At 36.7% G+C, this 17,576-nt stretch overlaps 1 protein-coding gene across 2 annotated transcripts in view; it reads right to left on the reverse strand.

The window, feature by feature from the left end:
- Positions 1 to 17,576, reverse strand: part of Glurib (Glutamate receptor IB) — a 57,264-nt gene that overhangs the window by 21,828 nt on the left and 17,860 nt on the right. For both annotated transcript variants that reach the window (XM_064063675.1, XM_064063676.1), the window contains 4 exons: positions 12,744 to 13,106; positions 11,231 to 11,452; positions 1,504 to 1,624; positions 213 to 307 (listed from right to left, as the gene is read on the reverse strand). In XM_064063675.1, coding sequence (XP_063919745.1) covers positions 213 to 307; positions 1,504 to 1,624; positions 11,231 to 11,452; positions 12,744 to 13,106 — 801 coding nt within the window. The remainder of the gene's footprint in view (positions 1 to 212; positions 308 to 1,503; positions 1,625 to 11,230; positions 11,453 to 12,743; positions 13,107 to 17,576) is intronic.

The raw sequence follows: 17,576 nt of genomic DNA on the forward strand, positions 1-17,576 counted from the left end.
TAAACCACAATCTACAACTTTACCCTTGATCCAATTTAAAATTATTAATAGTAAAACAAAACTCGCATATTGAAAATTTCAGTACTTTGGTATCCCAGTTTAAATTAAAATTTAAATTTGAAATGCTAACCAATATAATTTGTGAAAATTTGAAACAATTTATAATTATTTAATTATAATAACAAGAATGCTAATATGAAAAATATTATTACCTGACGAACAAGTTCTCCTACCATGCCGTCCCATCCACCTTTCACTTCATGGTTTTCAGCACCATAATTTCCATCCTTCACAATTCGCAGTTCATCTATAAAAATCCCAGCAATTCATTCTGTACAATTAAGCTAAAATCTACATTAACACCACCTGTTAACATTTTCGCAACACACACAATGTGAAAACAATCAAACCATGACTGAATTTGATTTTTTTTTATTAAAAACGTTACACATTCGGTAAAGTATGTCAAAAATGCCATCCGCGTCATTCAGTCTATTTTATACTCCTGACTATTACGTGTATAGTTATACAAGAACATTTTTTAACTCTGAACATAGGAACTAGGCATGGGGTATGTTCAGAGTTAAAAAAAATATCCCGGTATACTGCCCACGATAAACTTTAATATAACTTAAAATCGTTGTTCAACTATTAATATTATTTGAATTTACGACCCCAAGTACAGTAGTATAACTAAAAAGGGGCCTTTTACTTTCTATGAGTTTAACACCCCTGCATATAATTTCCCGTTTTATTTCATATTATTAGATCACCGTGCTTTTTCAAACAATAAATTTTAAATAGAATTCTAATATTATTTATTATAAAATCACCATTATAATATGAGGTGTTTCATTGATAAATTTGGGTTAAGTAGATGTAGGTATTTCGGACAAAGTAGCAGATTCTTGGCTATCACAGATGTAGACAGAATGATTTTGACTGAATCGAGAAATTTGAAGTAAAAGAAATGAACCTAGTTTGTGACATATCGGATATAAAGTCGAAGACAAAAATGTAACAAGGAAGTGGATTCGCACCAATACCCCACACTTGATTTATCAAAATTTTGAAGCTTATTATTAGTCACTACATTTAAATGTAAAAACAGAGTGACACAAGTGACAGATACATTGTGAATATAAACATTCACTTGGCGTATGAGTGACACTATGGTTTTAATCAAAATTTTTACCACATTAAATTGAGGCAAACCCACGTCTATGTACCTATATAGCTTATAAGAACACGAATCTCCTAAAAATGTTTACGCAAATGACGTTTTTTTGTCGTTAAATTTTGTCTGCGACTTTAGCAGCATATGATTTCGTAAGATTTCACAATTTGAATGAGTCAAAGAGTAGAATGCATGCTATTTGTTGCATAAAAAAAGTTTTGTAACATTGTTTGGTTCTGAGAATGAACAAGATTACATCGCGCACCTAGATTAACAGGTGAAGTTAACATTCATGTGGTTTTTATATATTTTTAATAATAACTTACAATTAATGCCTAAGTGTTTAGCTATTAAATTTGCCAAATCTTTACAATAACCTTCAAAACGATCATTGCCTGTTAAAATTTCACCGTGTTCAGGAGTACGAAGCATTATATAAGGTTCTTCCTAGAAAAGTGAAAAATTTTACCAAATGAAACAGAATAAGAGCGAACAATACACATACTACATGAGTCGTTTTTGGTACCATTTTTACTGCAATAATTGTAACCGTTGAAGTCGAAAAACTATTAAATAAATAACACTAATTTAGGTTTAATTAATATTTTTCTCGATAAGTTATAGTTAACCAAACGAAGTTTTGGTTAAGCATATTTCACTACAAGTGTCGATTATTATTAATCGTTTTCATTAACAAACTAGTTTATGAGATTATACCTACTATTGCGTAGGTATCTGTAGTCTAGAAATTTTACGAATTCGTCCCAAGCGTACGACAAAATTAAAAATTCGCTCATCTTCTGAGTCTCTATCACTAGGAGATTAAATATTTGCCATTTTCTTACTTTTCATATGATTCACTTAAAATATAACAATGTTTTTTCACAGGGAAAAAACGTAAATAAGACAAAAGTGAGATTAAAAACAATCAACCGTATCATGTCCGTATATGCGGTTAATCGTTCAAAATATGAAAGATTATAGGAGTATCTAGTTTCTTGCGCATGCTCTTTTGAACTGGTAAGACCAATAATGATACCAGAGAACATAGAGAAGTGACATAGAGGGTGATTTTGCAAAACCACCCTTATTGACATTGGAGTCCTTAACCGCCAATAAAAACCTTGCTTCACTATAATTGTAATTCGTGTGACCTGAATGAAAGTGAAGGAAACAGTAAGCAGCTTGTAATATTCTGGTAAATCTAGTGTCAATTTGTCTAAAATAAAACGCGTCGTTAAAAATATTATGACATTTCTTCTAGTTACTTTTATTCCTAGTTAGAAACAAACACTGCTACCAACATAAATTGAGAAGTCCTTAACCGTCATTTGATTTAAAGTATGGAGCTTCTCTATGTTCTCTGATGATACCAACTTAAGAAAAATGTTGGTTAGATAACCAAGATATACTTAACCAAAATTTCGCTACTGAACTACCGGTTGTTGGTTAAAGTTTTGGTAAAAGCGTAACTATGGTTTCTTAACAACGATTTTAACCAATAACTGAAATACCGGGCCTAAGTAATTATTTTGTTAACCCACGATTCCCATCAGTGTTAAAAATTAAGAATGTTTATCATGTACAGGAACTTTCGTTCATTTTATTACGTGCAAGAAGATATAAAAACTACTCCTATATGTAAGCCGACTTCCTCAGATGAGATTAATTTTGCGCGAGATACAGGCTAACAAATCACGAAACTAAAATTGTTAAATATTTTACCGGTTTCTGTTTATTAAATACCTGTTTACATTTATAAATGTTGGCTGGTAGGAAAGCCATAACTGTATCTTATTTGTAAAATCGGTAGGGTAATATATTACTTTATCAAAATATCAATTGTCAACATTTGTCAAGAAATTGAAAAGCAATGAATGTGAAAAGCAAGGATTTAAGTAACTTTATCGGTTTTATTTAAACTGTTTAATGCTTGACTGGCTGCATTTTTAACATTTTCGGGTAATACTTCGCCTAACTTCATCATTTTTCTAATTCTGTTGACATTTTTTTTTTAATAAACAGCAAAATGTAACTATGACACCGAAATATATCATGCAAACGTGATCAACCAAATTTATTTATTTTTTAAGTAATTTTTTGATTATTGGATTAAAATGGACAGAAACCGTTAAAATCTTGAACACACCACGGATGTAAACGGTGCCCTAACCCCTAACCGCCTTATAGCCATCTTAAAATTCTCGCTAAACGCTCGGATTTCAAACGGACAGTTGTGGCGGTTATGGCACTCTTTACATCCTAGGTATATTAATAGCTATTACGGATTAGTTTAAAGGTTTGTCAAAATAACAACAAGTTACTACTTTCATTTAACATACTGCAAAAGATACAAAAATATGAGCAGTAAATAAAATAAGGACGGGGAGTAACATATCCTGAAATGATTAGCTCAATAAATACTTGAATGAGTGAAAATCAAATTGAATACTAAAATGAATAAATGGGCATTTACTGTATATGTTACTACTTTTGTTATGGAATTACATAACCGTTTTTTTTTATAATGACGCAAGTGTAGTAACACTGCACATAATGAATTATTATCTTTGGTAGATATTTTTTAGTACCTAGCATTACCGGCATTATAATATCAGCACGAAAATTCCAATTTTGCATTTTCCCTCCTTATACAGGCTGACTGCGAAATACATGCAAAAAAAAAATTGGGCAATAGCTCACAATATGATTATGTCACTGGCAAAAATTCACGGTCCTAAGTGGTAGCAATGTCTAGAAAAAATTATTTTAAATTAAATGTAAATTGTTATACGCGCCGCTGGTAATGTTTCGTGACCTACATAATTACTGCAATGAATGGGTAGGGGACTCGGAGTAAGAACCAAAAAAGTAACTTTATCAGGCACTTTTTTAATCGCAACGTGAAAAACACGAAAAGGGCCAGTCATTATCGAGCGGTCGTTGAAATCGGTGTATGGTCCAGTTTTCCAATGCAGAGTGTGTCGATATGGTGGTACAGCATCTCCGAGATGGTACCTTCAACCTCAAACTCACGATCGTGCTCGTGATGGGGCAGAAAGGAGAATTTGGATTATCGCAGCTTTTGTGCATCCTACATTAAAAGAACACGGTCATATCCATACCATGTTGACAAAGTGCACGGTTTGGAGCCCGCTGATTGTCCACGTTGTGTAACTCACTTTTTGTCCGATGGAACTTCACATAGTCGTCAACAAGTACGATTTCAAGAGACGGTTTTCGATAAACGTGTATTGGTTGGATGAAACAATTCGTTTGTGAAAATCAACAGTGTCCAGCAATTATTGAAGAGTTTCAACAGGTGAAAGTGGCAGGCGCTACTCCGGTGTTTTTTTACCTATCAACAAACCTCTTGCGACGCTCTGACGCTTGTATTGCTAGTCAAGGACAACATTTTCAACATTTCTTGTCAAAAGGTAGTAGCATTCTAAGTTGCTCTTATTTCTGTTCCAATAAACAATGTAAAATCGTTGTGACAAGGACCAAACATCCGTCAGAATCAAAATTACCAAAAAACTTTCACACTGACCTTTAACGATGAATGAGTAAATGAATGAACGAATGATAAGCAGCAAAAAGTCGGTTTTACTTTTAATTGAAACTGAAAGTGTTTAGGTCGTTTTTATTGGAACGTTTTTCCAACTCTGTTTACGAGGTGGCTCAGTGCCTTCGTATCGAGGGTGGTTCATGGGGGTTTTGCCCCATTCGATTTTTAATTTGTTTTTTCTATATTTCGGCTCTACTAGGGTGGGGGATGCCGTGGTTAAAATATTTGCATATATTTCGCAGTCACCCTGTATACAGCCTGTTATGGAATTGAATGCAAAAAATTGAACCGGTAGTAGAACTCATCATATGAAACTGCTATATAACATTTTTTCGAAAACCCTTTTTTTTGGATTCAAAAGCAAAAAGTGGTACATACAATGGTTTATACCAACGTAGAATACAAGGATATTATATACCTTGATTTCGAAATGTGTGCGATAAAAAAATGAGGTATATCTCATAAGATTATTGCAATGTGTAAACTTCACGTTCGCAACTGGTAGCCATGTCTAGAAAAAATTATTTGAAATTAAATACAAATTGTTATACACGCCACTGGCAGTGTTTCTTGACCTACCATAACTACTATACGATGAATGGCACAGAACGACTAGGATTAAAAACCAAAAAGCGGTGCACTGATAAGGAACGTGCAAAAACACGATAAGGGCCAGTCATGTAACTATCAGTTGGTCACGGTCGTGTGTTCGGTTTATATCATTGACAATGGTGAATTTTTTCCAATTCAGAGCGTGTCGACATGGTAATGCCTTATGGTATGGCATGATTCCGTGTGTGCGAACATTTATATCAATGGTACAGCATCTCTGAGATCATGGTACCTTCAAGTCTCAAACTCACCGAAAGAATACTACAAACTCAAGAACAAATTTTGGAACGCGTCGAAGAAGAGCCCAAGGTTTGGAGCGCGCTAATTGTCCACATTGTGCAATTTACTGCAAATCGTTGTTATAGCAGTGTCGTAAACACCCTAACTTTTTAAAGTGCATTCTGTTTACGGATGTAGCAGGATTCAGTCGCAATGCTGTTTTCAACAATCACTACACTCACATTTGATCCGATGAAAATCCACACTCTCGTCAAGATGTACAATTTCAACAATGATTTTACATAAATGAGAGCGAGCTTCAACAACGAGTGGAAGTGGCAGCCGTTGGTGGAACAGTTGGTGGAACACCCGGTGGTTTTTTTACTATCAACAAACATGTTGCGACGCTCTGAAGCCTGTACTGCTAGTCAAGAACAACATTTTCAACATTTCTTGTAAAACGGTAGTAGCATTCTATGTTGCTCTTATTTTTGTTCTAATAAACAATGTGGAATCCTTGTGACAAGGACCAAACATTGGTCAGAATAAAAAGTCGATCATCATGAAGCATTACCAAAAATCGATCCTCCTCAGGACCACCATTTTTTTTTACAACGAATAATCTTTCGCAGTGACCTTTAACGATGAATGAATGAACAAATGGTAACCAACAAAAAGTCGGTTTTACTATTAATTGAAACTGAAAGTATTTACATCGTTTTGGTTGGAATGTTTTTCCACCGACGGTTTAAAAGGTGGATCAGTGGCTTCATATCGAGCATGGTTCATGGGAGTTTTGCTCCATTCGATTTTTAATTTGTTTTTTCTACATTTCCACACTACTATGGCACGTGATACCGTGGTTAAAATTATTACATATATTTCGAAATCACTCTGTATATTTTAAATAAATGCTCTACATCCATATCACGTTCAAAAAGTGCAAGCTTTGGAGCTCGCTGATTTTACAACAATATTGTGAACGCCCTAATCTTTCAAATTGCATTCTGTTTACGGATGAAGCAGGATTTACACAACACTCACATTTAGGCCGATGAAAATCCACACGCTCGTCAAGAAGTACCATTCCAATCACGGTTTTTACCCGATCTCAATCTGTGTGATTTTTGTGTGTAGGATTGGATGAAACAGTTGTTAATTTATGGAAATCAACAGTATCCAGAAACTATCGAAAAGCATAAACAACGAGTGTGAGTGGCAACCGCTACAGTTCGTGGAACCCCCGAAGTTATTTTACGTATCCGTGCAAACATGTTGCGACGTACTGATGCCTGTATTGCTAGTCAAAGACAACATTTTCAACATTTATTGCAAAAAGATAGTGGCATTCTAAATTCCTCATATTTTTGTTCTAATAAACAATGTAAAATTATTGTAGCAAGATCCGTTAAAATAAAAAGTCGATCACCCTGAAGCATTATCAAATATCAGTCCTTCTCAGGACCACCAGTTGTTTCTACAACTAACAATCTTTCGCACTGACCTTTAACGATGAATGAATGCATGAATATACGAATGATAACAAGCAAAACGTCGGTTTCAGTTTTAATTGAAATTGAAAGTGTTTATATCGTTTTTATTCGAACGTTTTTCCACCTACTCTTTAAAGGTGGATCAGTATCATTGCATCGAGGGTGGTTCATGGGGGTTTTGCCCCATTCGACTTTTTATTTGTTTTTTCTATATTTCCCCATTACTACGGTACGCGATGCTATGGTTACAATTATCGTATATATTTGGAAGATACCCTGCATAATGCTTGCGCACGGTGAGGCTTTAGACAACGCCCAGGACGCTAGACGTCTGTACAGTGTCTGCTTCCCGAACCGACACCTTTCAGCTCGACACACGTTTACTGCAGCAGTTTAACACCTACGTGATTTCGGGAAATTTTAGACACCCAGTCACAATAGTGGTCATCACCACACAGAACGGATATTGGAACTGGAACCCAAAATTATGGATATTGTTGCCGAAGAGCCCAATTTCACTATTTGTCGATTGGTATTTTGTATGGGTATTTCGACCTTTGTTGTATGGTGGACCCTTCACGAACAAGGATTGCACCCATACCACCTTCAACGTGTGAGTGCGCTAGAAGCTTATGTCCCGGTGGTTAAATGTGCATATTGAAAGCAAGTGTATTGGTGGAAACGGACCAGTGCTGTGGACCCCTTGTTCCCCGAACTTAACTCCATGTGATTTTTTTTGTGGGGACATATGAAGGGGTTAGCGTACGCGGCCCCTGTGAATTCAGTGGAAGAACTAACTGTACGTGTGAATGCTGTGGCTGAAACAATTCGACGAAATTCGACTATGAGTGGGAGGATGCAGGAATCAATGGCTCGGCGAATTCAAGCATACATTAAGAGAGCAATTTTTTATACGTGAGTGAAAAGTGGTCCTGCAGTCAACTACATATTTGTTGATTATTGTTATCGCTGAAGTGAAACCATTTGTTGTATATATTAAGTTTGCAAACACTCTGTGTAATTCCGTCTGATATTTAGGTTTTTATTGTGCCAACTCACGATCCTACTGATCAATTGTCGTTGATAAATGAGCTCAAAATGAAGTCATCTTCCATGCTAGCCACGAGAGCCCGATGTCTTATTCTCAGCTGACCAACACAGATTTCTACCAATGCTTCGCCCATGATCGGCGTCTTCTCTCCAGTTACAGTTTTCAATTTGATCGTTTCAGGTATAGTTTCTACATCTTCTCAGCTCTCACGAGTTCTCTACGTACAATTGATACCTCAGCACCAGTATCGATGATGATTGCTGCTGGATTTTCATTAATCTTCCCCAGTATAGTTGAAGCACTCCCTTTGGTCAAACTTCTTATTTTCACTTTGCTGGCGGCCTTATTCTCACCAACGATCACATCCTCCAAGGTACTGGTTCCTTTTGCATCTCGGTAAGATCTCTGTTGTGCGCTTCTTCTTGAAACTGGTGGCTTTTTAGCAGCTTTTCTAGCTTGTTGTTTTCTTTTTTCTCTGGTTCTGCTACGCTGACTTTGTAGCAAGTTCTTGTGGTACTGAAAGCAGCCTCCACTTTCAAAACGCGGATGACGTGTGACATCTAAATACTTGTGCATCTTCTTAACTTCAACTTTGCAAATACCGTTGATAAAAGTTTCTATCGCAAATCTCTCTTGAATAGTCGGTGGTGCTTCAGAGTGTGCAAGACGTACCAGTCTCTTCACATATACTTTAACTTCTTGTAGAGATTTCCCAACTTTCTGTGTTCTCGTTTTAACTTGGGCTACAAAAACTTGTTTCAGATGTTCCCTCCAAATCGAAGTTTTAGAGCAGCAGTTATGGCACTGTATCTGTTTCAATCTTTTTCGGACAGAGTTTGGAATATCTTTAGCGCTGCGCCTTGCGAAGCTATCACTAAGGTGTAACTTTTTACTCTTTTTCCCAGAAATTTGCCGTCGTTGCTGCTTCTAACTGCTTTTTATATGATGACCAAGGCTTCTGACCATCATAGGTGGGCGGTTGAATTGTTCTGTGGGCCGACATCACATTACATGAGCTAGTTGTTACTGCATTTTTCATTAACTTTTCGAATTTTGTCATTTTAATCGAAATTTTAATTTAACCTTCTATAGTTTTCACTTAATCTTCTATACATTCCTATACTGATTTCTCGAACTCACTATTTAGCTGATGTTCGACTTCCTTTTTTACTTTTCGATCCATTAAGACCACATTTTCTCCGACAAGATTTTGCATAATCTTCAAATTTGTTTTTATCTCCTTCATTTGTTCTTTAACTCCTCTTATTTCATTTTTGTTTCATTTCACTTCCTTTTGGAATTTTTTAGTTAGGCTAGTGTCATCTTTTTGCTTGTTTATTTTTGCATCCATCATTTCCATTTTTTCATTAACTTTCTCATCTCTTGCCTTCATTTTTTCGTTCATTGCATTCATTTTCTCATGTCATGCGTCCAGTTTTTCCATCCAAGTGGCCATTCTCTCGTCCATTCTTTCTATTTATGCATCCATCTTCTCGTCCATTTCCTTGTTTCTTGCCGCCATCGTTTCGTCCATTTGTGCGAATATAGCGTTCATCTGCCTTACTCGTTTCTTCATTTTCACAGTTTGAGCTCTAGGGTGGGATTTTGTTTCTACCGATACGATACGAAGCGATAAATGACAATGACGAAAATATAAATTTCAAATGCGAAAGAAAAAGACGACCACATTTTATCGGTACCGATATTTTATCGTTATAGAAACAAAATCCCACGCCTAGACTCAACAGGTATTAATCTTCAGAATTCTTGTCCAATCTGCCCTTAGATCTTGGTAAAACCAATTATTAATCTTGAATCTGACTTCTGGCACCAGTATTATGATGATCGGGTATTAAAATCGACATGGGTAAAATTCAACAATTTATTTCTCGGTGGTACTAATTTACACGACTATACAACGGCTATGTACAGAATAATTCCGACTCGATTGGAATGGATTTGACTAGAGTCTACTTGTGTCATTGCTGGACGCCAATCATTGACTGGCTCCCGCGTTCCCGAAGGTGGCCTCCAATGAAACCCATACTTCCCTAGATATTCCGCTATCGAGGTTTTTCTGGAATACCCATCGCGACTTCCGCTTGCAGGCTTTTCTTTAGCGAACGTCACCCGGCCGCCGTCACCGAAGATGACGGCGGCGGGCATCATCGCTGTACATACTATAAAGCCTTCGAGAAAACCCAAAGGCGTCGTACGAGAACGGCGTAGGGCTTTATTTCATAACAGTATTTATTATTGCTCTTTTTTCATTAACACATGTGAACGACGACGACCTGATTACCTGATACAAGCGTGAGTTTTTGTGAAGCACACATGGTTTTTGTTGCATCGAAGAAGGTATGGTATTAATTACATATAGGCGGGTAGCGATTTTCACAGTCCATCTATTTCCAATTTTAATTGTTGAACAATTGAATTTTAAACAAAATGTTGCACAGAAAAGTTTACGCTAATGATGAGTTTCATAACCTGTTATTTTTTTTGCATTTAATTCCATAGCACCCTGTATAATTGACTTAATTCATTTTAAGTTCAGTAATATTCGTTGTGTACCGGTGGCGCTTTTCCAACAGTTTGTAATCTCTTAACCAGTGAATAAGTTAAATGTTGTGAAGTAATTTAAGTGGTAAATGATACCTACGGTCTTACGGATTAAGTAATAGACAATTAGCGAAACCACGTTCCGTAGAACATACAACACGCAAAACATAGAAAAAACTGTTATCTCTATGGAAACATACAAAATGCAGTGTCCCTATTGGCGATTGTGTACGTTAACGTAAAATACGTTGTACGGAACGTAATTTCACTAATTGACTATTATGAATTAATCAAAGTGTTAATAATTAAGAATAACTGTGAATAAAGAACAAGCTTCCTAAAAGGAAGGGTATTTAATCAATAAAGTTAACTCACACGTGCATTTTGCTGGTACTTTTGACGCTCAGTGTATGATTTGTTTCTTTCCAAAATCTTATTTTTTTTGTTGATTTAAAAAAAAAAAAATGCAAATCTAATATATTTTTAATTGATCACATTCTAAAACTACTCAAGACTAATAATAATACATCTAGGTTGCTGAAACTTACCACTATAGTTGTAACAATGTAAGTTCTATTTTTTTCTATATGAGAATTACTTTTCAGTCTAACATATTTTGCTGCAACCGGTGTGAATCCAGTTTCATCACTCCATTCAGCCACTTTTACCATGGCACTATTTATGGTCATTTCAACAACATGTAAAGTATAGTTTTGTCTTCTGCCCTCTTCACTAAATCTTATTTCTCCTGTTAAACCTTCTATTTCTATCTACAAATTAAATATCTCTACAAGACCCAAAAGTGCAAAATAAGTGAAATATATACAACATAGTGGAGTATGAAATACAATCATAATCATTAAATATTGATTTTCCATGTTTAGGTTTATTAAATTTATTTCTTGGAAAACTGAAAAGATATTTAACATTTTCTGAAACGCTACATTTCAGTTTTTACAAGAAAATTCTAAAACTACTAAAAATACAAGTAGTAATCCCAAATTACTATCTTTTGTTGTTTACGAGGTCCCGAATGAAAATAAGTACTCTGCAAAAAAATGTCCAAAATTAAAATTGATATTTTTCTCAATTTATGATAGATGGCGTTGAATAGACGTAAATCATTTTTTTTTATAACTCCTACTCAGAACCTATGGATACATTTCTGCATTACGTTTGCAATAAAAAATTCGTCCTCGAAAAAATTTATTTATGTTGCAAATAAACTACTTATAATTGTATGTCATCCAGGAACCACATTGTGGACGAAGTAGTTTTCTGTACCCTTTAAACGAGTTCCCTTGCCTCTCACCTATAAGGCTGCTTGATTTATGTGAGTTCCTTTGACTCTCATTTATCAGAGTGTCTAATTTACATGAGTTCTTTCGCCTCATCATATTTCAATTAAAGTAAGTGTTTAAGATGATGGCCTTCGAATTCTATGCATATTGAATGTACACAATTTCTAATTTCGGCACAAACATTTTCGATTCGCTCAATCATATTCTCACCTGTTGTTGGTTCTTGTTTGTAAACTTTATCTTTGAGTTACCCCACAAAAAGAAATTTGGCGTCTTCTGTCATGAATCTAAAAAATATTTTCAGAAAAATTCCACGTACCTTTAAACCATAGAATCCGAATCTGTAATAAAAAACTGGAATTCCCATTTAAGATTTCAAAATTACCCCTTGCCTCACCTACAAGGAGAGAGCAGGGGGACTGATTTTAGCACGAAGGTATTTCCCCCCATGGAATGTTTAAATTTTGGTTGCGGACATTTTTTGGGAGAGTGCTTATTTTTCGAGATATTTGAAAATTTCAGGTTAAAAAACGGAATTTTGAAGTACCAACCAGATGTTGGCTTGATATGATTTGCAGATATAATTGCAAATATTGTAGAAAAGAATTTGGGTAGAAATTACATTTAACAAGATAAAGCAATACAATTTTGATTACAGATGCATGTGAACGGATCTATTTTTTATATGTAACAATAATTGTTACATATGAAAAATAGATACAATTATTGTATTTGTTCGTATTTGAAATAAATAACTCACCTTCCGAAGATATCTAGAGATTTTATCACCGTGTTCCCAGGGTGTTACCCATCCGCTAGAAGCATTGCAGTCCAATCCTTTACTTCCGTTATTCAAAATTTGACCTCGGCGGATATTATTTCGAAATATGTCTTGTTTCTTGCGTAACAATTTATTAAATGCTTCAACTAAGACAAACACTGCGTCATACATCAAGGCAGCTTGAGCTGATATACTTTCACGGTCACCATTTGGATTTATCGTAGCATCCGGTTTTTTTAAAAAATCACGTACATATCTTCTAGAGACATCGACTATGCGAAATCCTGTAATATTAATTGCTCCATATTCTATTACTTCACTTTCCCATCTGTCATCCATTACCTAACCGAAAAAGTGAAGATATTTTATTTCAATTCACAAAAAATCTTAATGAAGTAATAAAAAAAAATCATTAATAGGTAATTATTATTGAATTTATTATTAACCTATACGGAAAATCTAGATATATACAGGTGTCTCAGAAATAAGTATATTAATTTTAACCAGTAACAGAACTCGTGAAACGGAACTACTTTTTTATATAGCATTTTTTCGAAAACTCAAGTCGAATTTAGAATGTTCCCACCCATATATTCACGAGCCGTCTATATTCACCTTAAATAAAAACTTAAATAATAACAACACTACAACAATCAAGAAGGTCCCTAGCAACCGTTTTGACACTGACAATCATTTTTATGGCAAGTGTATGTCATTCAACGTCGCCTCTTCAAAGTTTATTTGGCACAGATTTCTAATTTATAGATGAAATGTGTTGAAATGGCTTTGTTTTCAAATCTTGAATACGCCGATATCGTTTCAGCGTAGAGTGAGGCTCGGGTAAACGGTGCACTTTTAAGAACGTTATACAGCATCTGTGTTGGACGTGTATTTAAAATCGACTCTAATTCTCCCATCGTCCGGACTTCACTGTCTGCTCCGGACGGTGGTTCCCATTTAAACAGCACACAGTCCTTCTCGAAAGATCGCCGTCAACGCTTGCTTTGGAGCACCCATCATGACTTTCGCTTCCAAGCTTTTCTTTAGCGAACGCCGACCGGCAGCCGTCACCGACGATGAGTCATCATCATCGCCGCACATACTAGGCGTCGTACCGGGGCGGCGTATGGGTTTATTTTGTAACACTAACCCGATCGGAAACATCAATGGTGTCTCTGTCGTACTTCATGAGGCGGCCAAAGTGAACTATCTTCATTTTCATCTTTGGCCCTTGTCGAATCCTGTAAACGACATCATTGATCCTCGTCACGGCAGTATATGGGCCTTCCCAATCTGGTAACAACTTCGGGCAACGACCATTCCTTCTTCGGGAGTTATAAAACCATATCAAATCTTCTGTCTGGAATCCTACAGAGTTACCCTTAAGATCGTAGCGTGTTTTCATTCTGTCACTCGCCACCCGGACCTTGTGGCGCACCGTTTCGTAAACGCTCGGCAGCTTCTGTAAGCCATTGTCGTAAACTTTGACCTTCTTCGTGTCCTTTCTTCGGTCACTGGGAGGGGACCCGCTACTTCTCCTGCAGTTCTTCCAAAAGGTGAGCCGATGTTGTGTGGTCCTATACTCCTTGCAACAGCTCTCGACGTCTTCCCGGCGACGGAACCCGTAGAATCTCCCTAACTATTTGTTTATTCCAGGATGAGCACCAGAACCTCCCTTGTGTATTTCTTGAAGTACTTCCTTGCTTCTAATGGCCGGAACCACCAACTGCATAGTGACATGCTGTCCATCCGGAGTTTCCCAGGCTCGCTTAAGCAATCCGTTCTAGACATCCAAGGAGTTCCATTGAGCTCATAATGCCTTGAAAAAAGGTGACTGGCCTGATATTTCCGACCAGCCAGGTCGTTCCATTTCATCTTCTTTCCATCTGAGGAGCGGACCAATATCCTTGTCTTCCTACACAGAGCTGTAGTCCATTCATCATCTTCCATGACGCTTTCTTCATGCGGTGAAACCGTGCTTTGGGCTGCTCAACCTCGTCGCAGTGTTTACAGTCATTTTCCATGTTAGCCACGAGAGCCCGATGTCTTCTTCTCAGCTGACCAATACAGATTTCGGTAGATGCTTCGCCCATGATCGGCATCGACTACAGTTACAATTTTCCTTCGGATCGTTTCAGGTATAGGTTCTATATCTTCAGCTCCCACGAGTCCTTTGCATACAATTGATACTTCAGCGCCAATATCGATGGTGAGTACTGGCTGCTTTTAGATATCGGTAACGTCTCTGTTGTGTACTTCTTCTTGGAACTGGTGATCGAGCATGATAATCACGTTCGAGGTGTCCCTGGCGCCCACACCTAGAGCAAAAAGGTCATCTATTTGTTTTTTGCAATTTTTCCAACAGCTTTTCTACCTTCTTATTTTCTTCTGTATCTGGTTCTGCTACGCTGACTTTGTAGCATGCTTTTGTGGTACTGAAAACAGCCTCTATTTCCAAAACGCGTAAAAGAGCATCAGCTAACGTCTGACATCTAAATACTTGTAGCATCTTTTTAACTTCAACGTCGCGAATACCGTTGATAAAAGATTCTGTCGCAAATCGGTGGTGTTGCGGAATATGCTACACCTACCATTTTTTTGACATTTGCTGCAAAATTCTTGTAGAGATTCTCCAACTTTATGTACTGTTGTCTTTAATTTAACGGCAAAAACTTGCTTTAGATTTTCATCTCCAAATCGCAGTTCTAAGGCAGTACTTAAGGCACTATATTTGCTTACATCTCGCAGAGCTATCATTAAGGCTGTAGCCTTCTGTTCTTCTTCTCACGGATTTGCTGTCACTGCTGCTTCAAACTGCTTCTTGTACGATGACCAAAGCGTCTGACCATCATAGGTGGGTGGTTGAATTGTACTGGGGGCCGACGTCACATAACATGAACCAGTGGTTGCTGCATTTTTCATTTACTTTTCGAATTTCTTCATTTTAATCTCCATTTTCTATAGTTTTCACTCTATCTTCCAGTACTGATTTCTCGAACTCACTCTTTAGTTGATGTTCGACTTCCTCTTTTACTTTTACAGCAAGTATTTACAGAATAACGCCGACTCGAATGGAATGGATTTGACTAGACTTTACTTCTTCCATCGTCCGGATTTCACTGCCTGTTCCCGACGGTAGTTCCTATTTAAACAGCACATAGTCCTTGTCGAAAGACCGCCGTCACCGCTTCTAGGCTTGTTCTGGAGCACCCATCGTACTTCCGCTTCCAGGGTTTTCTTCAGCGAACGCCGACCGGCCGCCGTAACCGACGATGAGTCACCCATCATCGCCGCACATACTAGAAAACCCATAGGCGTCGTACCGGGGCGGCGTATGGGTTTATTTCGTAACAATACTATCATGTATTAGGGAGTTTCTGCACAACTTGTTTTCATTTACCGTAAACGTTATTTACGTATAACACTAAATATGCATGTGTAGCGTTTACGGTAAACGCTATATCAATGGGGTGTCACTTTATTTTTCAAAAATAAGGAGCGTATACAGTGACACATAATGCGTGTATAAATAGTTGCACTAGGCATTTTTACGACGTTTCAAGAATTATTTAAGTTTATGTGTTATATTTCGCAGTAATAACTGCTGAAATTCTTAATTAAAACTTTAGTAAGTCCATATACAGTGCATCTTTTTTAAAAGTAGTCATAAGGATTCCCATGTTAAATTTTATACCCCATGTTAACTTATGTTTGAGTAAAGATTCAAAGTTGAAATTTTTACCTCGTATGTTCTTTAGAAAATATAGATTTTAATTGGTACCTACCCACTGTCGTCTAGAGCATTCGGATTAAATCTTCCATGCTTGTAAACTGCTGTAATTCGTATATTTTCCCGGTAGACACTAGTTTCTACCACAAACGCGTCTATAAGTTTATTAAAATTTACTCCATCACCCGTGTACAATTCAAGTAATTCGATCATGATGATTGATCTGAAACCGTCGATTATGTTAAAAATGAAATTTAAATTTGATAATTAAATTAAATTCGTGTAAAAAATGGCTCATATGTCAATGGTTTAGAATGCAAAAAATGGCACTTTCTTGCACTAGTGCAAGAAAAATTTTATTGCACTCTAATGTCAGTCTAAGTAACGTCCAATTTTATTTATATCCATATTTTCTTTCACCAAAAGGGAAGCACGTATCATGGAATATTCGGACCAGAGGGTAGAAGACTTTACCTTCGTTGACCGATGGGAAAAATAATCCAGAAGCACGGTTTTTGTTAACTGCACAACATTTTTCTACGCACACCATTCTTTGAACCGGTTGTATCTCAGATCAGATCATATTGTTTTGCGGGATTTCTCGGGCAATAAATTAAATATTGCGGCATTGGCCCTCTCGGTAATTTTCGCTCGAATCGTTCATTTTGGGGTCAGCACGGTTCAAAACACTCACTCACTACTTATTTATGGCGTTTTATTTTATTTTGCAATTTGGTTTGTTTGGTTGTCATGGTAGTCACGGCTACATAAGACAGCATGATGATACCTTTTAGTTGTTGTAAAATTTTATTAAAATCTCCAATAAAACTGGTGCATTATACCCACGATTATAGAAAAAATGTTGTATGCAACACGTGGAAAAGTGTTCTTGCACTTGACGTATTGTCCGACTCGACCTTTGGTCTCGTCGGACAATTGGTACGTCGCGTGCAAGAATCACTCTCTTTTTGCACTTGTTGCATAAATAACTATATTTTTCTATAAATGTCTAGGAGTGCATTCGTTTGTTTCTAAAGTCACATAAAAAAACCGTGGCGGACCGACTGCCAAAAAATTAGTCG

The sequence above is a fragment of the Zophobas morio genome, unplaced genomic scaffold (genome assembly GCF_036711695.1).
Source record: "Zophobas morio isolate AGI-343-1 ecotype UQ-CSIRO unplaced genomic scaffold, CSIRO_AGI_Zmor_V1 ptg000024l, whole genome shotgun sequence".
Classification (NCBI taxonomy): domain Eukaryota; kingdom Metazoa; phylum Arthropoda; class Insecta; order Coleoptera; family Tenebrionidae; genus Zophobas; species Zophobas morio.